This window comes from Danio rerio, chromosome 16 (genome assembly GCF_052040795.2).
Source record: "Danio rerio strain M-AB ecotype USA chromosome 16, GRCz13ab, whole genome shotgun sequence".
Classification (NCBI taxonomy): Eukaryota; Metazoa; Chordata; class Actinopteri; order Cypriniformes; family Danionidae; genus Danio; species Danio rerio.
The window spans coordinates 46,675,452-46,700,916 of record NC_141036.1 but is presented as its reverse complement, the minus strand read 5'-3'; the positions used below and the strand labels follow the sequence as shown (position 1 = coordinate 46,700,916).

Below are 25,465 nucleotides of genomic sequence, written 5' to 3'. Positions count from 1 at the left end.
GTTGATAGCTCGCACTCACTCCAGCGCGTTAAAATGCTCGTGAAAGGTGCACGAGCGCGCGCGCTCTTCTTCACAACTGTTCCGAACTCTCCTGAACCTGAGAAACCTTGAGCTGCATCGCTTCTTCGGTGCGAACATTTCGGAGCCGAAAAGAACTAATACTGTACATGATGTTGTTCAGTTTATCGACAGAGGATCCACATTTTTTGAAGTAGGAAGTGAGTGAAGAGACAGATGGATCCAGCTCACCTCATACAAGCGCGCGCGAGCTTCCAGTGTAGGCTTATAAGCTGAAGGTGGGTGTCCACACTTACTGTTCTTCCAGTATCTTCTTTGTTTTGTATTTTTAGAGGCTTAGATGTCATTTAGAAATGTTGTGATACTTTATGACTTTTTAAGTCATAAAATAGCTAACGTCAAGTCTTTTTTAAGTAGCTATACTGGGAAATATTAGAGGACCACTTGGAAATTCTCAGTTTCAATGTATTGTTTTGCAAACTGATGACATTTATTCTGAGCTATTAATGAAAATGTGGTCATTTAGATTATAAAATGACGAATGGTCGATATAACAACAAATATAATTCGTCAGACATGTTTAATATTCAGTTTAAGACAGTACAATACCATGTTTTATCTAAGAATATTCAAGAAAACTATATTTGGGGGATTTTCAATCACAACAGATAAAAATGTTTGTTATTATGACCACTTGTCATTTTGTGGATTAGAAATTCTTTAAATTATTTTATTTAAAATTAGGAAGAAATGGTGTTAGACCTGTATAGAATAAGACAAATGTTTAAATTTCATTCAAACACATACCTAGTAAATTCAGTACATCCAGAGAGAATTGGGAATTGTCAAGTGGTTTCACAAGCAGTGCATAAATTTACACAGTAATGATCAGATTAAGACATGAAATGTATGTGAATTTGATTAAATATACATTTGTTGTTGTTGCTATTAGACCCACTCAAACCTCTATTCTTGCATTTACTCCTGAATATGTCCAACATCAATCTAGTTTCAGTATAATTGCAGTATAGCGAAATTTCTGACATAATTTTCTAAGTTCTTAGATGACATATTTATACATAAGCAGTTCCAGCGTTATGCATGTGACATTTAGAGTAAAAAACTTAAAACATAAATTCACATAGAAAGTAAACATTAACATTAAATTGAAACATCAGTTTATATTTTCCAGAACAACTAACCAAATAGTTATGACATCAGAAAAATATCAATCTGTAAACATGTTTTGTACTTTAAATAAGGAAAATAAATATGCGTTATGGATGTGACCAAAAACGTTGAGTTTGCAGTATACAGCATGCTTAGTAGAAATTCTTTGAATTAAACTGCCCGACCCTTAAAAAATAATGCTAATCAACAGGATAAGAGTCGGCTCACTATGGAACAAACATGATTGATTAAAATTTTTTTAATATTTTTGCATTTATGAGGAAAAAAAGATTCGTTATGGTTGTGTATGGATGTGATGATGTAAAATTGCCACTCGTGTGACTTTGGTAAATCAAATAAAATTGTTTAAAACATTGACAGAGACATGTCTGGGTATTTCTAAAGCACTGTAAAATACTTAATACACAAAAAACCTCTAAATGGTTTCCGTATTTTAGTGAAAACTTAATTTTTTTTCATGGGAAGGTTGATATTTGCATGGAATTGCTCACATACATATGTAAAATCCAATGTTTTATTTTCCATTACAAGCATTTAACTTAATATTTTGTTGTCAAGGATGTAAACACCTAAATCAACGGGTAACCATTTAAGTGTTTGTTTGTTAATCAACAACATTAATTCAATAGCAAAATATCTCAAAACATTTATTAATCTTAATTACAACATAAACAAATACTTTGAGCTAAACTTAACAATATGTTAAACACCAAACAATATTAAATAACTAACACAGAGATTAATAAATGAGTTGCTCAGTATGTCAACTAATGGACTTTACTGTAAAGTGTTAGTTGTAAAATGTGCATACTACATAATTAAAAATGTCAGTCTAAAATCAGCTTGTACAAATCAAAATATATATTTTTCAGATGAGCCAAATTCAGTTATACCTTAAAGAAATATGTAGAAAAATATAATAGAATATTTAGAAAAAGCATTGATTGCGTTCAATATAATGTAGAACATACTAAATAAAAATAGATCCGAACATAAAAATAAAAATAAACGCACCATTCCTTTCTTCGATAGGTATTGTTCCGTCTCCACATTCTGTAGTGTCATCCCACGGGATCTTGTTAAAAATGCAGGCCTTGAAATGACCATCGTGACAATGTTATAGAAGAGCTTACAAAGAGAATTAATGATTACAAGAATAGTACCATTAGTTCAATTAATTAGACAGGCCAGCTAAAATATTTAAATCTCAATGCAGCTTTGAAGAAGTAGGACACTGCCAAAGGCTTCTTCTCCCTCCCACTGTGTCTGATGTCTGCCAGCGATGGCGTAAAAGAGAGAAAGAAAAAAAACATTTTCATTAAGGGAATTTGCTCATTCAATACACAGAGCTTTCCATAAGTTGGTTTTACTACGACTGCCAAAACTGTTTTATATCTACAAAAGTGCATAGTAAAACAGATGAGACATTGTTATGTGTTATATAAAACACACTATAAAGCTTTAAACTATAAGCTTAACCTTTAAAGTGTGGGGAGTCAATGTATTTTTAAACTGAGTGTAAAGGCCAGTTTTAACCCTGGGTTATGAAACTTCACTTTTAAGCTGTCATTGTAAAAAAAAACAAAAAAAAAAAAACAATGCACTGCCTGAATGCAACGGCACGGTTTTAGCAGCAGCCATGAAATCTCTGTGCTTTCTTCATTAAATATTTATGTGCTTGGTACAACTGCAGAAACTTTCAACGCTAAAAGTTCAGCATAGAAAACAGTACAATATGTTGAACAGAGATGGCAAAAGCAGTAAGTGATGTAGTGTGTGGAGATATTATTATATTTTTCTGTGGTCTACAAGTAATAAAGCCCCCCAAAAATTAAATTGGGCTGGTATAACTTTCAGATGGTATGATAACCTTGGATAAAAATACCACAGTATCATGGTATTGTGATAACTGCTCTAAAATATCTGGGTAAAAAAACAACAAATTTTCGCACCATTGAACACAATATATATTTTTTTATTTTAGGAAACCTAATATTTTGGCACAGTAAATATGTCAGGCTAAATTATTCTAATAAATCATTGACTTCTGCTGTTTTCATTAGTTAAAAAAAATAATTCTTTACAACACATAAAAAACACATTAAAACCCCTGAAATATACCTTAGAAGTGGTACAACAGAAAATTTAAACGGTTTTAAAACCTCAACTTTTTTCAATCCGCGGTAAACCTTAAAACCGGTTATCGTCCCATGGTTATAATTTACTTGCACTTGTTCACTTTTAAAACTCTTACTTTCTGTCTTCTACAGAATTACAAAAGATGTGTATTGTTTTTGGGTCTAAGATGACACTGAACTCATTGACTGAGAAATTCTAAATATATTAAGTTTTAATATGTTAATGTTTCAGTGTTTTATGTTTTAAAATGTGGATATTAATATACAGTGTTCCCCATGAGTACACCTTCTTTTGAAAATGAATAATTTGATCTATTTCTCTGTAAATATAGCCAATATATTTTGGTTTATTTAATACCGAGTTCAGACATGATTTGCAAAGTATTGCGTCACAGATGTTTTCACACTGCATAACTATATGGCCTTTAGCATTTTGTCGCTGATGTGTTTACACACCCAAGACAAATCGGCTACAGGGGGTTTCACACTGCATGAATTTACAATAAGAAGAATCACCAACAACTTTGTCTTAGTCCACAAACTACATCTCACAACCAAACACATGTGAGAAATGACATGGAAACAACGTGAGGTCACATAGTATATATTTTATTATTAACATAAGAAAGTAGCGTAGAAAATATACTTATTTTGCTCTCCTGGGTTTTGAAGGGAATAAGCAATTTCTCTCCAACTTTTGGTATTGCTCAGATGATGTCAAACAGACACGGGCGCTCCTGCCAAATTTCCACAAGTTTTTCCTCTATTTCTTGGGTCCAATAGACAGAAAAGAAGCTCTTCTATCTTCCCCTCAACCTCCAGCTGGCCTCCAGATAGCCATAATAGTGGATGCTGCTCTCTCATTGGCTGTAGGTAATCGCCAATGTTATTTTCAATCAGAACACATTTTACAAGGCATGATTTTGAATCACTGACAGCTCTATATGTTTAGCATGCCAAATATCTCACAAGCATCAGCGACTCATCAGCGATTTTCTCATATCTTGTCTTTGATAGTTCACACTGTGTGATTGTATTTCAAAACACTTTGAAAATGCATTTCTGGCATTTGTCGGCGAGTCAAAATCTGAGCTAAAATCATGCAGTCTGAACTCAGCATAAACAAACATTCATTCATTAATTTTCTTTTTCGGCTTAGTGCCTTTATTAATCTGTAGTCGCCACAGCGGAATGAACCGACAACTTATCTAGCACATGTTTTACGCAGCAGATGCCCTTCTAGCTGTAACCCATCACTCACACAAACACATACACACTCTCATTCACACACATACACTACAGTCATTTTTTTTTAGCTTACCCAATTTACCTAGCACATGCTTTTGTACTTGTGGGGGAAACCGGAGCATGCAGAGGAAACCCACGCGAACGAGGAGAGAACATGCAAACTCCACACAGAAATGCCAACTGATCCAGCCGAGGATTGAACAAGCGACCTTCTTGCTGTGAGGCGACATCACTACCTACTGCGCCCCCACGTCGCCCCATAAACAAACATTTTTGTTCGTTTGTTATCTCCATTAAAATTTCAGCAATCTAAATCTTTAGGCATTTTTAGGAATAGAAAGGTAATATATTAAAATACAAAAAAAAAGATAAATTACAAAAATGATAATTGAACAATTAAATTTTTCCTATTTATTAAAATATTTAATATATTTTCCCAACATTCATTTGGGTGTACAATTTGTTAGATTAGTTCCTGTTTTGGTTTTGGTACTGACTAATCTCATGTACATGCACAAATTTATTAGCATCCTGTAGACAATATTAATTTAAAAGACAGATCTGTGAAGGTGTGCTCATTTATGTTGAGCACTGTAATATGTGTTCCACAGAACAAATAAAAATCATACATGGTTTCTAAAGACATGAAGTTATATAAATTGCTTGTGGTCAAATCTAAAGAATCATTTAATGACAGGCTTCAAGAATGGCAGTCTGACCTGGAGGCTTTTATAATAACTAAGTGGCAAGTAGCATGCTTGAAAGCCTAAACTCAGACAATGAACACCCATTTGCCTCAGTACAAATGTTTGAGTATACAATATATCACTCTAGTTACATCACTTTAATCTGGAATTTCCCAAAAAGCAGTGCACATTTCAGAAGACAACTTTCTTTTATTGTATGTGAGAATGCACTTAAGGGTTGAATATTATAATTTGGAATAACTTAAGTTCAAGTTGAAGGTAAAGTAATTCCTCTTGACCCCAGGTAGTGCATATTTGTCTTTTGAATTTTAAATTAAACACCAAAGATTGTTGTTATATCCCTGTTTGCCTAAAGCTAAATGTTTAATAGCAGGTTTTTGGAAAACGTAAGAAAGTCATATAGTTTTAACAATGGATAAATAAGACCATTATGCCTTATGGACGTTTGGAGTCTAGATGGTGACTCCTTAATTGGTGGATATAGAAAGCATTGAAAGTTATTGTCTAAGTTGCTGTGAAAATGAAAATAAGTTTTCTGGATTAAATTCATCACAAAAAATATTGTCTTCATTTTAAATGATAAATTAATTAGAAAAATGTGTTTTGAATTTGTCCAAACTTATATATTTACAGTTTTACAAAAAACATTTTTAGTATCTCTGAGATGCATTTTATATTTCAAAAACATTTCATTTTTTACCTGTATTAATTAAAATAATAATACTATATGCCATGCGCCATAATAACTGAGAATTTTATTCAACGAGGGTTAAAAATAAACCCAAAATGTGAAAATCTGAAATATATGTCATTTTCATTATTAATTTAGGTCAGCAGCCAAATCCTCATTATTATTGATACTGCTCTTTCCACGGTGTGAAACTAATGCACTTCAAATGTGCTCTTCTGGATCTCTCAGGGCTCACGTAACTCAGAGCATCATGATCACGGATTCATCAAGTCCGGCGGAGTTTTATGAGGACAACGCTTCGCTGTTGTCCTTGGACTCGAGTGTTTTCTTCAGCGAGCCTGCGCTTCCGACTGACGATCCACTGGAGTTCTTCATTATAAATGTGGGAGGAAGCCGCTACATCCTCTCTCAGGAACTGTTGGCCTCTCATCCAGAAACTCGTCTAGGAAAACTGGCCCTTTCCAGTCGAGACTCTGCTTTGGATCTGTGCGACGATGCCGATTTCCTGGAAAACGAGTACTTTTTTGACCGCAACTCACAGACCTTTCAGTACATTATGAACTTTTACAAAACAGGCCACTTGCATGTGAGAGAGGAGTTGTGTGTGATCTCGTTCCTTCAGGAAATCGAGTACTGGGGCATCGATGAACTTCGTATTGACAGCTGTTGTCGGGACAAGTACTATCGCAGGAAGGAGATGAAGGAGTCTTTGGATATTCGCAAAGATGCTGACGTCATGGACAAGGAGGAGGAGGACTTTACTGGTGTTTTGTGCCAGGATTTACGCCAGCGTCTATGGGACATCATGGAGAACCCGGATTCCTCCAAGGCGGCCAAGACGTTTGGGACGCTCTCCATGTTTTTCGTGGTGGTGTCCATCGTGAACATGGCTTTGATCTCGCTGGACTTCTCTGTAATTGGTGCACCCATAATCTTGGACATTCTTGAGTACATTTGCATCATTTGGTTCACCGGAGAGCTGGTGCTCAGGTTCTTGTGTGTTAGAGATAAATGTAAGTTCAGCAGGAGCGTGGTGAATATCATTGACCTGCTGGCCATTCTGCCCTTCTATGTGACTCTGGCAGTGGAGAGCCTGCATGGAGAATCGACAGAGCTGGAAAACGTAGGACGGGTCGTTCAGGTGCTGCGGCTGATGAGGTCGCTGAGGATGCTGAAACTCGGACGACACTCCACAGGTGATAGACACACCGAGACTCATCATACGAAGTCTCTTACACTCAGAATATTATTTTCGCTTCTTGTTCAAACTACTTAATTAAAATAAGCTGAATCAACACAATCACTGGGAAAGATCCATACACACTCATTCACACACATGCACCATGACCAATTTAGCTTACCCAATTCTCCTTTACCACATGTCTTTGGACTTGTGGGGGAAACCGGAGCAGCCGGAGCAATCCCACATGAACACTAGGAGAACATGCAAACTTCACACAGAAATGAAAACTGACCCAGCCAAGGCTTAAACCAGCGACCTTCTTGCTGTGAGGCGATTGTGCTACCCACACATTGACTCCAATAAATGTACAAAATAATTTAAAATGTTAAAGGATTTTATTATTATGACCATTAAACGGTCCATTTTGCCTACATTGAGACATTTTTTTTTTCTGACAGACAAATTATAAATGAAATCAAATTATGTAACTGCATTCAAAGGATCCTACTGTCAACAGAAAATAACAACTATGTCACATGACCAGAAATCAGTTTATTAGGTTTTAAAGAAGCATTACTTAATAATCAGTGTTTAAAAGTAAACTGCATCTGCAATGATAATGTCACAGAAGAAATAAATGGTCTATATCACGTTTATAATTATTATTCTTTAGCTGGGAAAACAAACACGGACAGAAAATGAGAATCTGACACATTCAATTCAATTTAATTCAGCTTTATTTGTATAGCGCTTTTACAATGTAGATTGTGTCAAAGCGGCTTCACATAAATGGTCATAGTAACTGAATCAGGGTAGTTCAGTTTTTAGTGTTTAAGTTCAGTTCAGTTTAGCCCAGTTCAGTGTGGTTTAAAGTCATTACTGAGAGTCCAAACAATGAAGAGCAAATTCATCGATGCGTAGCTCTACTTACCCTGAACCGTGCAAGCCAGAGGCGACAGCAGAGAGGGGAAAAAACTTCACCAATAGCAGAGTGAAGAAAAAAAACCTTGAGAGAAACCAGACATATTGTGAAGATTGAAATTAGCAGTACTAAATAACAGCTTGGGATTATAATGAACCGAAAGTTATCATTAATTAGTTTTGATGCTAAAATATGCACATGTGATTGTTATTTTAATAGTTATGGTCCTTGTTTTTATATAGAAGGACACCATTGTGCGCAGTGAAGCTTTTACCCAAAAACTTTCAAAAACTCACTGTAAGCCATGCTTGTTTCTTTATATCAACAGTATAACAATATCAAAAAGTTTGAAAATTTATTAAAGCATTTACTTTGACAATAACGGTGGCATATAAAACATAAAAAGGAGTAAAACAGACTGAATATATTGGGATTTAAGTGTAACATTTCTACAGCATACTGTTCAGCAGTCCACCAGACGCATTTGGGCATTTTTCACTCCACACTGATGGGCTCTTAACCCTGCGAATGAAATAATTCATGAAGATCTCAGTCTATTTTTGGGGAAAGTGAGTCAATTTATTCATCCATTCATATTTTGATAGACTCCCAGAGAGACTTAGAGGAAGATCCGAAGACACACAAATAGTTACTGAGCACAGACTTGTGGCTTTGATCTAGCTTTTTGGTGGAAGGAAAAAATCTCTTTGTAAGATGCAGCCACAGAATCATGAATAATTAAAAAACATGATATGCGAGAGCTAAAAGAGAGGGGTACAGTTGAGGAATTTGGTAGGACAGGGGCTTATCATGCCAACTTCCATGTGGAAGTGTAATATAAGAAAAAACTTTTATAATCTTATGGAATGAGATTAATTCTAAACCTTTTTTTAAAAGCCACATTATAATTGTTTTTTTTTTTTTGCTTAATTTATAGTAAAAAATGCTGCTTTCCACACAATTTGTTCATGTTGTCCCAGCACAAATTGATTAAGTTAACGTAAATGTTTTTACAAATCAAAGTGGACTGAACATACAGCCCTAGCAGGCACAGGATGTCAACATGAAGTCAGATTGCTGTTGTACCATTTGTTTGGAAATGAAAATCGGGTTAACGTCCGAACCCAACATCAGGCCGTCCTCAATGTCCAAAGAGCCAACCTAAAATAAACCAAATATCATTAGTCCCTTTCACACAGGTATACTGGTAAATATCCAGAAAATTTCCGGAACGACTTTACCGGTAAATTCAAAACAGCGCTGTTCACACAAGCAAGGACGTTACGGTATTTTTTCCGAAAAAGACCGTTCACACATCCATTCAAAAATACAGATAAATTCTGACATCATTAACCAGAAATGAGCTCTAATCGGCTGCGCTTGTATTTGTAAACATTTTACTACATTGCAAACTCTGTGGATGGATAAGTATTGTGAAAATTATCTGACTAACATCTAGCAGCTAAATGTGTCTGGAAATATGTTCACAGGCTTTTATTCTCATAAACCGCACAGGCGTGAATGCGAGTGTTCTGATTGGCTAAAGGCACCTCACGGCAGCGCGTGATAGACGTGAATGTGCTCTTTCCGGCAATCTTCCTTCTGCGTTGAGACAGCGCAGCATCCCGGCAAATTACCGGTAATGTTACAGTGTTTCCTCTAGGATTTTTTCCAGCTGTGGCGGCAGGCCTTTTTTACACAGATCTACTAACTACCTGTAACGTTATATCAATGACAAATGTCGTGAGGGCAGTATAGAAGTCGAGATCCTATTTATGTAATAGCCTACAGCATGCGGATCTCTTTACTTGCGCGCCGATTTCCTCTGCTCGTGCACAAAACTTCTTGCACGCCCCCTCTAATATAAGCCGCTTCAAGAGCACGTAGATCTTCTTGTGCACTCTCAAATAAATGCTGCTGAAGTGCAAAAAGTGAAAACAGTCAGTCAGTCAGCATGTAACCTTAAAGGGTTAAACAAATGACGCTTAGCACTACTATGGTTACAGAAAAGTTTGCGCTGTTATAATTCACCTACCTTGTAATACAATTTGGTGTGATTATTACCTGCTATTAAATAATAAAGGGTTTTGAATGAGACGGTGTAATGTAGCCGTGGCGGGATGAATTTTGGCGTGGCGTCCCGCCATGGAAGAATGAATGTAGCGGAAACCATGTGTTACAACTTCTCTTTCCAGAAAATAGCCGGAACGAATTAACTGGTATTTTCAAAAAGGGCTTGTTCACACATACTGACCTTTCGGGTAAATTGCCAGTAATTTTCCGAAAAGGTCTGAATGTGTGAAAGGGGCTAAAGTCTAATGATGTTACAGCTTGACATTGTGTGGACGTTACCACTATGACGTCTATCAGACATTGGATTTTGGTTGCCGTACCTGACATAAATGTCAGTGTTTGACGTTAATATGACGTTGGTTTAAGATGTAAGCTAGATGTTGGATTTTGGTCACTTTCAAACACAACCTAAAAGCAAGCAAATATCAACGTCATTTGATGGGGTTATTGGACGTCAAAATAACGTTGTCCTCAGACACTGGCCAGAAATTGAGTTTTGGTCGCCTGATGTCATGACTTAAATCTAACCTAACATTAACGACTTATGAAAATGTGTGCCAGCATAAGTTGTCTCCAAAAATATAATTGTGTTGTTTCACCAAAATTTAAAAAAGCAGTTTGAACAAGCAGCAAATGTAATTTCTTTACATTTACATTTGTTACGTTCTAAAATAATCCGCAATAGGCAAAATCCGCGAAGTAGACAGCTTTATTTTTATTTTAAAACACCTCACTGCACAATTTATACACCTGTCTCAGACAGACATTATTATTTTCAAACTTTTCTCTCTTGTTTAAACACTCTCAAAGTGTAAAACTCTCAAAAAAAACTGAATAAAACGAAACCAAAGATCAAAACATGTGGTCATCGCTGTCCACAAAAGGTTCATAAAGCTTTTTAGCTTTTTGTGCGGATAATGTTGACATCCAGCGTTTTTTCCTGCAGTCACTGATCCCCAAAGCTAAAGCAGACTACATCCTTAAGGGGGTCACACACTGTATGCGCCAGCACATGAACGTTGGAAGTAAAACACACCTGGTGTCCACATTCGGATGTTATTTATAATGAAATTATTCAGATGGCTCTCTGTGGCAAGCAGAAATATGAGCAGTGTCCTGAGTCGTAGCTGGGCACCGCGGACAACCGCTGACTTGCGGCGCCAGTGTGTACCCAGAAACCTATGTTTACAATTCTAAAATACATGGCGCTGCATGGTGAGGCATTGCGCGCCGCACCTAGTGTGCGATCTCCTTTACAATGGTCTTGTTGTGGACAGTTACCACCCTTTTTGCATACTTGTTGAAACTTACACTGCTAGCCAGGGCCGGAGTGGGATCATAGTGAGGATCGAACTCAGATTGGCGGCATGATAACGCAACGTGCTAACCATTAGACCAAGATGGCGCTGGTAGGATGATGTGTTCTGGATATAAAATAAGTATTGCACTGTTATCTGCTGCTATTGATGTCTACTCTATTTTCCCCTTTTTAGATTTCTGATCAAGTTATGTCAGATTTATTAATGTAGTAAGTCATATGATTTTCATTGAGCATGTGTATTATTCATTAATATTAATTAATATTCACTAAGTTGCAGCTGTTTGGGGTGGAATGATAACTTAGTTACATCATCATTAACCTGCGGGCTGCATTTTGCTCACGGGGCTGCGAGAAAATAAATAAAAAGGGTGGGGCTGCGGCAAAATAATAAATAAAAATAGTGTGGCTATGGTCAAATAAATAAATAAATAAATAAGCAGCTAGGGACACCGGCCCTCGCGGCCAAAAAACGGACCGGCCCACTGGGAATTCTCCCGGTGCTCCCGATTAGCCAATCCGGGCCTGCTGCTAGCGATCGAAGATGTATGTTCATTTGGCAAGCTGAACGCATCCTGTACTGTACAGGAGACACGGAGAAGATTGATTGACAATGGTCTACAGCCAATCAGGATGCAGAACACAATGTGCTGTAAAAAAAGCATGTCAAATTGCACAAAAGAAAAATCTGTGAAGGCCACAAAAGGTGAACACTCAAAAACTTTTTTTTTTTTTGTTGCTTGTTCAAACTACTTTAAAATGAGCTGAAACAACAGAATACTTAATTATTTTAAGTTCAATCTACCAAAATTTGTCAAATCTGTAAAGGTAACCTAATTGATTTGTGTTGGGACAATAATCAATTGTATGGAGCCTTGCATTTTTTACAGTGTAGCAATCCAAACATTTTTCACAGAAATGCACAGTCATTACATTTAGAATTAAAACATTCTTAGCAGACAATATCGACTCTGTCTCAGGAAAAATATCTGAAGCAAACACCGACAGATAATCCACCAAGGGAACGGCAGAGCCTATTTTCATATCCGACACATTTTAATAAAAGGGCCTCTGATGTCTGCAGCATTCTCTATCTCTCTACCAAATGTGTTTGTTTTTTTCCACAGTAGTAGCTAATCTGATCAGAAGACGTAAACCAAATGAAAAAAGAAGCAAGCAGACGGTCCTCAAAACCGAATATGAGGACAAAACCTGTATGAATGGAAAGCTAATTCACTTGAACGTCAATCTTCTGAGTGTTCCCCAGTGCACTTTTATTTTCTCAAAATAGACATCTCTTTCTTAGCAGGCACTTATGTCGACTCCAGCTCCTCAGAAGTATTAATAACAAAAATACAGTTTCTACCTTGAAAGCTAAAAGTACATGCTTTGATATGCACAATAAGTAGGCTAGATGTCGACTTCGGTTGCTGGACTTATCTTTCTGCAAATGTATTCAGCACGGCGGCTAAAAAAAGGAATAAATAAAGCATTTCTCAGGAAGACGTGCCATTTTGGAGTGAGAAAGTGTAGCCGTCGTTCTCAGGTGTCTATTTTTAAAGGCTAGAAGGATTTCATTACCGCTGTTACTTCTTATTGACTGATCCTTCAGTGTAAGAATCACACACAGGCGGATTAAAACTGCTGTGGGATCTAACCTATATAAAACAGCACAATGTACAGCATGCATTCAAGTGATGCATGTTAGAGCTGTTGAATAGTGCTTCTGCACAATACCTAAAGCTGCACATTCAACCATTAACTTGTTTCCATATAAAAATCTGTTTCATCGATCACTAAAAGACTTCATGTACTGTCTGTAGAACATGTTGCACCCAAAATAAAATCATGTGGTCAATGATTTAAATTTTGTTCACAGTATCTTATGGGGGATGTAATCATTTGGCAAGCAAATTGACTAGTAGCAAATTGGGTCAAAAATATAATTCGTTTGAGCATCATGTTAAAAAATAAACACATTAGTAGCTTGCTCTTGTGATGTTAACCAAAATTACACTAATTATTTGAAAACGCCGTAGTGTTTCTCCTTCCCTAGTGATTTAAAAAATCTCTTTTTTGTGCCATTGTTTTAAGGTTAAAAGTAATTAAGCAATTAGGTTAATTACTTTTGGTACTCTCTGTTCTCTTGATGTGTGGCAATCATGATAAAATTACATTAAAATTTAATCTATTTATAAAGAAAAAGGGCATCTAATTCTGAATGAGTATTGAAAGCACAATGATGCACTTGCTGTGGACATAAATCATCCATTTATTATGCTCCTAAAGTTACTTTTTACAACATGTGCTCATTTATTTATCACAACAATTCATTCATTTGACTTCAGCACTTTATTAATCAGGGTTCGCCACAGCAAAATGAACCCCCAACTTATATGTTTTACACAGCTAATGCCCTTCTAGCTGCAACCCAGTACCGGGAAACACCCATACACTTTCACATTCACACATGTGCACTGCGGCCAATTTAGTTTAATCACCTATAGCACATCTCTTTGGACTGTGGGGGAAACCGGGGCACCCGGAGACAACCCCTCCCAACACGGGGAGAATCTGCAAACTCCACACAGAAACACCAACTGACCCAGCTGGGACTCGAACCAGCAACCTTCTTGCTGTGAGGTGACAGTTCTGACCACTAAGCCACTGTGCCGCCCTATTGCAACAATAATTATTAAAATAAGTTTAATGCATTTACTTTTGATGAATTTTATGTAACTATTTGACAGTACGGTGGCCGAGAGAGCTTAACGTGTTGTAGTTTTAAAACAACATGTGCGATTACAAAAAACGCCAGCAAATTGAGAAAAGATCTTCATCAGTTTGACAGCAAACGTACTGTAAATCAACGCAAATACAAAAAAACACACGCTGTTTTTTCACACAACGCAAGCAAATAATAAAATGTGCTGCATTTTCTCTCAACGTAAACATTTTACGTAACATTTTCTCAAAAAACAATGAAAATGTTTTAAGGAGGCCTTAAACGTGACGGACCCAGCTATTCAGATTATGGTTATTTAGGCTAATAAATACTAAAGACACTGGAAATAGGGATGTTAAAATAAATAAACAAAAAACTCACCTTTTAAAGATCACGTACAACTTCACCAAACAACAGTCACGGCACAGCGTTGTCCGTCACGTTTTTGGGTCCCCTTGAAGCATTTTTGTTGTGTTTTGTTCTTTGTGTGTTGTGAGAAAATGCAGTGCGTTTTCGTAAATTGTTTGCATTGTGAGAAAATGCAGCGCATTTGTTTTAATGTGTTTGCGTTGCGAGGATTTGCAGCACGTTTGCTGTCAAACAAATAAAATCTTTTTTTTAGTTTGCTGGTGTTTTTTTACACCGTTATTGCTAATGTTTTCTTAAATTGCAGCATGTTAAGCTCTCTCAGCAATCGTATGACAGCCCTTAATATAATTGTAAAAAGTTGTATAAGTCTAAAGGCCTGCTCTCTCGGCAATCGTATGACAGCCCTTAATATAATTGTAAAAAGTTGTATAAGTCTAGAGGCCTGCACACACTTGTATGATGTTTTTTCTTCTGGACACATCAGAAGACATTTTGAATAATGATGGTAGCTGAACAGTTTAGATTCCAATTGACTTCCATTGTACGGACAAAATTATAAAATGGAATTCAATTAAAGTGGATGGCCATCCAAGATACAGGTGACATTTTCTTTGGTAGAACATTTAAAAAAAGATTTAAAATTTTATACTGTGCTACTTGGTGATACATTGAAGTTAAAGGCTACCAGGACTAAAATACCTAAATACAGGGGGAAAAAAATACCATTGACTCCTGACCTGATGATACATGAGATTAAGTCCTTTAAAAAATAATATGGCCTTTAAAAAACAAAATTCCCTAATTTTTTCACAAAAAAAAAATAATAATAATAATTAAAAAATTCGATTGAGGATTTAAATGACCCCCACCCGCCCCACCAAAAATGCTTGGAGTTGAAGTGATTAATCTATAAAACCAGTATAAACTTAACATAATTATAATTAATTATAGGATAAAAAATGCTAAAGAAAAAAATAATTTTATTAACAATTTAAATTAAACAAGTTCTATAATTATATAGTTATTATAATTATATAATTGCAAACAAGATTTTCATAATAATGATATAAATTAATCCATTTTATACAATTTTAGTGAAGGTAAACTACAGTGAAAATAAACTCATAATGATTGTTAAAAAGGGTTTTTTTTTCAAGATGATTTATTGATTTATTAATTTTTAATGAACGTTTATTCAGAGGTTTATTCTTTTTTTATTTTTAGTTATATCAGTTTTCACATTACACTAGTGGGTTGCATTTATTGCTTTTGTTTGCGTGGGGTCACTGCATCTGGTAGATCAGTCTAGTGCAAGAGAGTTTTGTCAGTAGCTACGTTTCAATCCACCTATTTTTATGCACATTTTGGATATGCAGATAAAAATGGTTATTGGAAGCACCAAGATGCGCATAAATTATGAAAATGCACATAAATTATCGCATGCACATAACTAAGTATAATAAACTTTTTATTCCATAAGAAAAGATGCACATAAACTAGGTTGGAAACACTTACTGAACAAATTCCAGTATGCACATTAAAAAAAGTCATGTGATTTTGATATAAGAGATCATGTGATAATAAAAATGTGTGTGAATGGACAAACAGGAGGAATGAAATGTTGTTTTGGTCATTCTAAAATGCCTTAACTGTTTCAGTATTGGTGTTATTACCTCCAGAACTGTCAAATGTGTCTGTGCTTCGCGTCTGACACCGTCAAACGCCACCATGCGTTCACTGCATGTTGGCATCATCTTCTATGGCGCAAGTCATTTATTAAATAAGGAAAAGATTCATGCAGTTTCTCCTAAGCAGCAAATCACGTTTTTACTCTTGATATTTGGAGCCAGGTAATCAGGAAGTGACGATTTTGTTCTCGTTGTATAGAAACACTGCTTTATTCACACGTCTTTTATGCGATATTCCAGTTTTGTACATAAATTTAGTTTACATTTGTGGATGGAAACATAGCTCGTGTTGATATTTACCGTAATGAATGTCTTTGTTTTTGGGTCATGTCATTTATCTGAAAACAGTACCGTTGGGTACTAACATCAGATCGGTAACAGTTTATGTCATATGTGTGTCTTCTCCATTAATTGTCTTCTCCTTAACCCACCACGTGTTAGGGTGAAAACCGATTTTCATTCAAACAAATCAATGTAAACTTTACGCTCGAGTTAATCAATTAAAATGCATTTATCGTCCAGCCCAATTGAGATCAAACAAACTTGTCTGTGGAAGAAACTAAACATTATTTCCAGTGTCATAACTTTTAATCCACAGCCTCCTTTCACAGATATCCTAAGCATGTTCACATTGTGGATGTGTTTCTTGGACTCTCAATTATACGAATTACCAAAGACCACGGTTTCACCTAAACAATCTATCTACTGAAGAAATATTGTCACCTACACCTTGGATTGCTTGTATCTTAATGGATGAATATGCACATGATGATGCAGTTTTTCTATAATGGCTACTATATCTCTTCTTTATGTTGGTCATCAGGTCTCAAGTCTTTGGGCTTGACGATTGCCCAGTGCTATGAGGAAGTTGGTCTCTTGATGCTGTTCCTATCTGTGGGCATCTCCATCTTCGCCACTCTGGAATACGCTATTGAACATGACACGCCAGAAACCACCTTCACCAATGTCCCCAGTGCCTGGTGGTGGGCTACCACATCCATGACCACGGTAGGGTATGGAGACATCCGTCCAGACACGGCTGTTGGAAAGGTGATGGCCTTTATCTGCATCCTATCAGGGATCCTCATCCTGGCGCTGCCCATCGCCATCATCAATGACCGATTCTCCGCCTGCTACTTCACTCTTAAAATGAAGGAAGCTGCACTGAGGCATGGGGAGGTGCTGAAGAGACTGACCCGCAGCTCAGCCTCGGATATGTCGGCGATAGGGGTGAACCTGCGGGACGTCTATGCCAGAAGTGTGCTGGAGATGCTGCGGTTGCAGGGCAGAGAGCGAGCCAGCACACGCAGCAGTGCAGGAGATCTCTGGTGGTAACAGTAGGTCTGCAGCATGCTGGTGCAGAAAGAGATACTGAAGTTTTTTTTACAGACCACTCTCATATGACAAGGAATCAAAATGTGTTTGCTGAAATAGGAAATCATATCGCAACTTGCCTCAAACCATAATTAAAAAAAAAATTACTGCAAAAAACTCTGAAATGCTCATGTTTCTGGCGTCATGCCACTGATAATAATTCCTAACACTGTGTCCTAACTACATGCGATTCAATGCCGCAACATGCAATAATAGCAACTCAGGCTCATTGTGGATACATACCAAGGCCTAAATTGCTGTGAAACCACAAATATGTACTTGGGGCTACGTCAAGCTGCATTTTGTGTGTGAAACGAACGATATGGGGTGGTAGAAGTAGGCCTCCGTCGGTCAGTGTTGACCATGGATGACGTATCCTAGCTCTTATATTGAGGCATGACTGATTGTCTAAGACAGCGTCGTTGGTGGCTGAAGAGACCAATACGGGAGAGGCATTTTTTACCACAGCAGTCGCATTGATAGGTGGCTCCCTGGCTGACGCTCTGCACCTTTCGGTGAACTCGCTTGTCCTCTGACGCACGCATTGAACACTTACCTCCATATGGACTGCTTTTCTGGGGTTACCAGTTTGCTCAGTAGCTCGCCACGTACACCAATGGACTTGGGATGCATAGCGGAGTGGACCACAGCAGGGTTTGTGTGTTCAGGGTTTCAGAAACCAGGTTAAACAAAAGCAAAAAATATATACATATCAGGTTGAAAAGATGGTAAAATCACCAGGCCGCAATGGCTTTTCTTTTCTAGATTGCTTTTTAAACACTATTAGTTGGGTCAGTCCACAGAAAACTGATTGGTTAAAATGTACATTGCAGCCTCTGGTGGGTTTAAAAGAGAAGAGGATGCACAAATGGCAGGTATGAGAGAAATTTGAGATCATCAAAAATGTACACAGTGGATGGATTTACGAAAACATAAACTGCAAGCAGACGTAACTCTGGGTACATATTTCACGGTTCCCAGAAATCTAGACCTGGGTACTTATCCACAATAAGCCTGGGTTGAATAAAAGCTATCTTTTCCATGTAAAAGCAAGTTTTTTAACTAACTCTTTCTATTTTAGAAATGCATTTTCTATGCTGCTGGAATCCATCACATAGAACATTCATTCATTCATTTTCTTTTCGGCTTACTCCCTTTATTAATCTGGGGTCAACACAGCAGAATGAACCATCAACTTATCCAGCATATGTTTTACGCAGCGGATGCCCTTCCAGCCACAACCCATTACTGGGAAACACCCACACAATTATTTACACACACACACACAAACACAGACACACACACACTCTCTCACATACACTACGGTCAATTTTAGCATACCCAATTTACCTGTACCACATGTCTTTGGACTTGTGGGGGAAACCGGAGCACCCGGAGGAAACCCGCGCTAACATGGGTAGAACATGCAAACTCCACACAGAAATGGCAGGTGATCAGCGACCTTTTTGCTGTGAGGCAAACGTTCTACCCGCGTCACCCGCATAGAACATATGCCAGAGTAATTAGCTGTTTATTATATTTTTGCGACATCTCAGCTGAGCAGCAGCATAAACAACAATGGCAACAATTACCTCAGGAACAGATTATGTGCTTTATTCAGTGTTAAATGCTACAAATGTGAGTTTGAACACCATTTCACTTAACATTTATTGCCATGCAACTGAAAGCAGCAGCAGATAGTTCATCTCAGATCTTGGAAATAAACCTAACTAACAGAACTCCAGACTGCAAACCAACAAAGGCCACTCAGTAGCCTGTGTTCTAGGGATGCACTGAAATGAAAATTCATAGCCGAAACCGAAAACCGAAACTGCTCTTTTGGGCCATTTTCAGCATAAACGTTTCTGTGGCCGAATATTTGGTGCATGCCTACTATGTACTGTACTTTTAATTATGACAAAGAGGTTTACTGTATTAGCTAATAACTCTTACCATTTTGACTGCAGTGAAGTGAATGTTTCTGTCGTGGCGTGTTCGGTGTGTGTATAGTTAGGACACAGTGTAAAGCTCAAAGTATACTTGGGTTTTTATCTATTTAATCCACATCCCCTCTGTTTCTATTCAAACTGTGAAACAACTGTCAAATTCAGTGTTGACACCTTGTACACCAACAAAGTACAAAAACAGTTCAAAGCACATGTGCAAGCAGCACATTCACTGTTAAGCCTGAGGTATACTTTATTTATGTACGCCTAATTTGTGTATATACAGTTGTAAATTACCCTAACTTGCCTAGTTAGCTTATTTAACCTTGGTAATTTTTTAAATGTCACTTTAAGATGAATACTAGCATCTTGAAAAATATCTAGTAAAATATTATTTACTGTCATAATGACAAAGATAAAATAAATCAGTTATTAGAAATGAGTTATTTAAACTGATATGCTTAGAAATTAGTTGAAAAAAATCTTCTTTCCGTTAAACAGAAAATAGGGACAAAAATATACAGGGGGGCTAATAATTCAGTAATAATTCACATAAACTGTATATGCACACAGTCCAAACAAGCCTTTTAAAGTACATTTGACAGAAAGCATAAACACAGGTGTTTGCAACACGCACTAGAATAATTTATCCTCATCAAGTGTCTGTGTTTTCTATCTCTAAAAGTTACGATCAAAAAGAATGTGCTTTAACTCCTTTCAAGACCCCTGTATTTCATCAACCCAGACACGTCCAGTCACACAAATGCTTGACAACGCACATATTTTGTTTTTGTCATCTTCAGTAGTGTGTTGTTCTTCTAACTCCGAGCCAACAGACTAGATCAATGTTTTGAAGAACACCTTTTAGTAGAACTAAGCAGTCCAAAAACAATTTAAAGAACATGTGTGAGCTGCATGCCATGTTTATTGCAAAAACTGGACCGTTCACATATATAATGTACATACTATTTTAGGGATGAAATCTGCATAACATTTGCTGTATGCAAACTGACATGTAAGTGGAACAGGCAAAGTATAATCTGGGCTTTATGCACAAAATGCAATGTACACATGAGTAAAATCTTAAGTATACCTTGAGTTTAACTTTGCTGTTACAATCTAATGCAGCAGAATTGCAAAGTGGCTAAAACCGTATTAACATGAGCACAAACCTGCAGTTGGTGCTCATTATTGACCTTATTCTCCACAGAAGAGCGGGCGCTGCCATTTGAATCTTTTTGGCACGAGACTTCCGGTCTCATTCACTTCCATTCATTTTTAGACATTAAAAACTGTTCGTTTCGCTGTTTGTTGTTGCAAACTGATATTTCCTTGTTATATTATTCTACTTGGTCTGTATAGTCATGCAAACATTTGTTTGTAGAGCAAGTAGTTTGACCGTTTTTTGCCGTTTATTATACCTTGTCATTTCTCCCATAGGCGACTGAAACGGAAGTTCTAAGAAAATCGCGAAAACAGGCGCACTTCCGCATTTTAGAATAAGGTCAATACATGCAAATGGGGCATTTCTTTGCGATGTAACAGAAGAGGTGACGTCTGTACTATAATATACATCCAAGTGAACCAGATTAGTAAAAAAGAAGTAAAAATTGATTTGAATCTGAGCTTGCAAAAAAGAGGCAGGATTTAAGGAGACTAAGCTATTATCTGAAATAAATCATTAGAAATAAGCCATTTAACTGAAAAATCTGTTTGACAATCTGTTTTTTATATGAATAGTCAATAGATAAGTAAATTGTTTACTACAAGATCAGTCACATGCATCTAGAAAAATTATTTCGAAACAGTTGTAAAATGAGGTATTATTTTTTATTATAACGATTACAACTTGACTGTGGACCGCAGGGGGTACAATGTGTAAGGCTTAGGCTGCGTCCGAAACCGCATACTTCCATACTATATAGTACGCTGAAATCAGTATGTGAGCCGAGTAGTATGTAAGAATTCATAAGCTGCGTCCCAAATCGTATACTTATGCACTATTCTACGCCATTTTGTAGTATGAATAGTGTAAGTAGTGTGTTTACACTGAAAACTCTAAAAATAATAAGTACACTTTAATTACCCGGATGATGCACTCATTCAGCCGCTAAAATGAAGTGTGTAATGATGGACACTTCACGCACTCAACGAACGCAGGTTTGCTTACGTAGCGGAAGGGGCGGAGCTATCGGACGCACATGTTGAATAACTTTATTTATTTTGGATGGTGAAAGCAAAATTCTCCTACAAGAGTGATTATAGCGCCTCCTGATGGTCAATACGGCAGTACTTACGGCAGGTATTATTTGATAATTCAGTTGTTTATTTCACTGATTTGGCAACCGTCAAACGTCATCAGGAAAACGGTTTGAATTTCCGCTTAGTAAAAAAAACATTAGTGTGCCATTTGGGACAACACTACATACATATACTATCCTGTTGAGTGTGTAAGTGCATAAGTACATAGTGCATGAGTGCATAGTGTATAGTGTGCCATTTGGGACGCAGCTATAGAATTCGAAAAACAGTATGTGAGAAGTACCCGGATGATTTACTACTTCCGCCGAGATTCTGGAGTGTGCATCCCATGCATGCTGCACTATCCCATGATGCCCCGCGAGCAAATTCATGAATGGGAGTAAAGCAATCGTTGCAAATTACGCAGGTAGGTCACGTGACTATGTCAAAATGCCGGATGTAGTACGTCCGAATTCCATTCATACTTTTCACATTCATACTGTATAGAACGTACTTTTCTAACGGCCGAGTAGTACGTTTAAATTTAAAAGCAGTACCTACTGAGTAGTAGGCGGTTTCGGACGCAGCCTTACATTCACCAGCTACTTTATTAGGTACACCTGTCCAACTGCTTGTTAACGCAAATTTCTAATCAGTCAATCCCATGGCAGCAACTCAATGCATTTAGGCATGTAGACACGGTCAAGACGATCTGCTGCAGTTTAAACCGAGCATCAGAATGGGGAAGAAAATTGATTTAAGTGACTTTGAACGTGGCATGGTTGTTGGTGCCAGACGGGCTGCTCTGAGTATTTCAGAAACTGCTTATCTACTGGGATTTTCATGCACAACCATCTCTTGGGTTTACAGAAAATTGTCTGAAAACGAGAAAATATCCAGTGAGTGGCAGTTCTGTGGGCGCAAATGCCTTGTTGATGCCAGAGGTCAGAGGAGAATGGCCAGACTGGTTTAAGCTGATAAAAAGGTAACAGTAACTCAAATAACCACTCGTTACAACCGAGGTATGCAGAAGAGCTTCTCTGAATGCACAATACATTAAACCTTAAGGCAGATGGGTTACAGCAGCAGAAGACCACACCGGGTGCCACTCCTGTCAGCTGAGAACAGCAAACTGAAGCTACAATGACCACTACTCTACCACTATAATGTACACTACTATGACCACAGTGCACCCACTTCCAGCAGGTTAACACACCATGTCATAAAGGGTGAATCATCTCAGACTGGTTTCATTAAAATGACAATGAGTTCACTGTACTCAAATGGACTCCACAGTCACCAGAACTCAATCCAATAGAGCACCTTTGGGATGTGATGGAATGGAAGATATGTATCATGGATGTGCAGCCGACAAATCTGTTGCAGCTGCGTGATGCTATCATGTCAATATGGACCAAAATCTTTAAGGATTAGTTCTAGTACCTTGTTGAGTCTATGCCACAAAGTATTAAGGCAGTTCTGAAGGCAAAAGGGGTCCAACCTGGTTATAGTAAGGTGCACCTAATAAAGTGGCCAGTGAGTGTATTTTAAAAATGAAGTGTTGACTTGTGCACCTTTATTGGCAAAAATAGCAAAAATCTTTTTTTTTTCTTTTTTTTTCCGACAGGTATTTCAATTCAGGGTTTAACACTAAGGATTTTGTCTACTGGCCTGATTTTTACTTGCCCTGCCAAAATTTTCACTGGCCCCACAAAAAAAGTTAATTGCTATTTCTTAGCTACATAATAAATAATGTGTCAAAATAACAAAAGTGATTTTAGAATTTAAATATTAAAAAAAAAAAAAGCTAAATGTATATTGAGCAAAATTTAAAGTGTTATGGAAACAAAAATAGCTGTATCGAAATCGTGCAGGAATTTTTTTGCAAAACAAAAGGTGGCTGACTTGCCAAACTGAGGGCAAACTGTGCAAAACAACACTTTCGTTGTGTTGTACCCACATTAATGTCTGCTTTAAAATGACTTCACAGAGAAGATGACATTTAAAGGCTTAAAAGCACAAACTGATATCGATTCTAAGACTGTGTTTGCATAACTTAAGTGACAAGGCAGCACTGGCCTAATTGGGCCAGTAATCATCCTGTCTACTGTCTTGAGCATCTTACACGCTGACCCCAGGCGATGGGCCTGTCCTTATTGTTGAGCCCTGCTATCACTGCCATGGTGTACCCCTTTCTAAATTCATGCCGTTGGTTGAATCAGCATTGCAATGCGGCTCAAAAAGCCACTGTGTGTTTACACATTTTACTAATGACTTCAGACTGTCTCCGCTTATTAAGCTGGGATACACATCTGAAAAATTTTTCAAAATTGCCACAAATAATTTCTGTTCATCTTGTTATCATTTGTAATGCAACTATAGATTTTACTGTTCCATTTAAGACATGTAATAAAATCTATGCCCATTTTTCCATTTGGGTTGAGTTTTTAACAGATCTTTAGTCTTTAATTCTGAGCAACACTAATCCCTGTGTGTATTCCGGCAACTTGTTGATCCTTTTAAAATATCACAAATGGCCTGAAGATTACGATGACCTTGTAAGATTAACAGGTCTGCTCAAAGAAGCATGGCTTATTTGACATATTGTTTGGAAACAGTAGCAGCGAGACATTCAGAGCTTAAAAGCTTATAGAGAATCAGTCACTCCACTGGGCTCAGCTCAATGATTTGCACTGCAGGAAAATGTCAGTTTATGACCAGATATGATCATGGATAACAAGCTTAAAATGTCCGTTCAGTTAAATGTATCGTAACAAAATAAAAGGAAATAGTTTTCTTTACTTCCAAGCATCTTTTCCTGCTTTGTTTATAGTGAGACATATTAGTGGTTATCATCTTCTTAAGGCCTGGTTTCAATCTGTTATTATTCATTCATTGCTTTTCGGCTGAGTCCGTTAATATATCAAGGGTCGCCACAGCAGAATGAACCACAAACTTATCCAGCATATGTTTAACGCAGCGGATGCCCTTCCAGCTGCAGCGCAGTACTGGAAAACACCCATACACATTCATTCACACACATACACTATGACCAAATTAGATTATTCCATTCACTCATAGTGCATGTCTTCGGACTGTGAAGAAACACACGCAAACACGGGGAGAACATGCAAACATAAACACAGAAATGCCAACTGACTCAGCCGGGACTTGAACCAGCGACCTTCCTGCTGTGAGGCGACAGTGCTAACTACTGAGCAACCGTGTCGCCCATCTGTTATTAATGTTATTTTAATAATACTTTTACAAATGCTCTCTAGTGGCCGATATTCATTAAAATGTATGTATAATATACTAACCTACTCTACCAGCTCTAGCAATCACCCAGGACGTCCTAGTGATTACCCATGGCACCCTAGCAACCACATAGCAATGCTGTAGTTACCACTTAGTACACCCTATCAACACAACAATGCCCCTGCAACCACCCAGCTCAGTAACAACACAATAAGGCTCCACTAACTACTCAGTATATCTTAGAAACCACACAACAATGCCCTAGAAACCACCCATTACACCCTAGTAGCCACACAACAATGCCCTGTATAACACAATAACCATGTAACCATGCCCTAGTAACAGCATAGCAACTTCCTGCTGTCCCACTGTTCA

At 37.4% G+C, this 25,465-nt stretch overlaps 1 protein-coding gene across 7 annotated transcripts; it reads left to right on the top strand.

Annotated features, from left to right (window-relative positions):
- Positions 1-72: 72 nt before the first annotated feature.
- kcnv1 (potassium voltage-gated channel modifier subfamily V member 1) lies at positions 73-24,285 on the top strand. 7 transcript variants are annotated; one of them, XR_015511930.1, is made up of 6 exons: positions 73-296; positions 6,222-6,983; positions 7,079-7,189; positions 17,095-17,608; positions 22,703-22,817; positions 22,901-24,285. XR_015511930.1 is itself a non-coding variant. In XM_087287780.1 (4 exons), exons 2-3 carry the CDS (start codon positions 6,244-6,246, stop codon positions 17,604-17,606), a joined length of 1,458 nt encoding a protein of 485 aa, XP_087143906.1. In that variant the 5' UTR covers positions 73-296; positions 6,222-6,243; the 3' UTR covers positions 17,607-17,612; positions 22,703-24,285. The 7 variants fall into 7 exon arrangements, 2 of the variants coding, with proteins under 2 accessions (XP_087143906.1, XP_087143905.1); XR_015511929.1 differs by having other exon boundaries at positions 17,095-17,612; XR_015511927.1 differs by having other exon boundaries at positions 6,222-7,189.
- Positions 24,286-25,465: the final 1,180 nt, after the last annotated feature.

What these genes read in the sequence shown, in the direction of transcription:
- kcnv1 (XM_087287780.1), top strand. Translation starts at nt 6,244, where the DNA reads ATGATCACGGATTCATCAAGTCCGGCGGAGTTTTATGAGGACAACGCT. An exon ending in ACTCGGACGACACTCCACAG is followed by an intron (nt 7,190 to 17,094) that starts GTGATAGACACA and finishes GTTGGTCATCAG; the next exon opens with GTCTCAAGTCTTTGGGCTTG.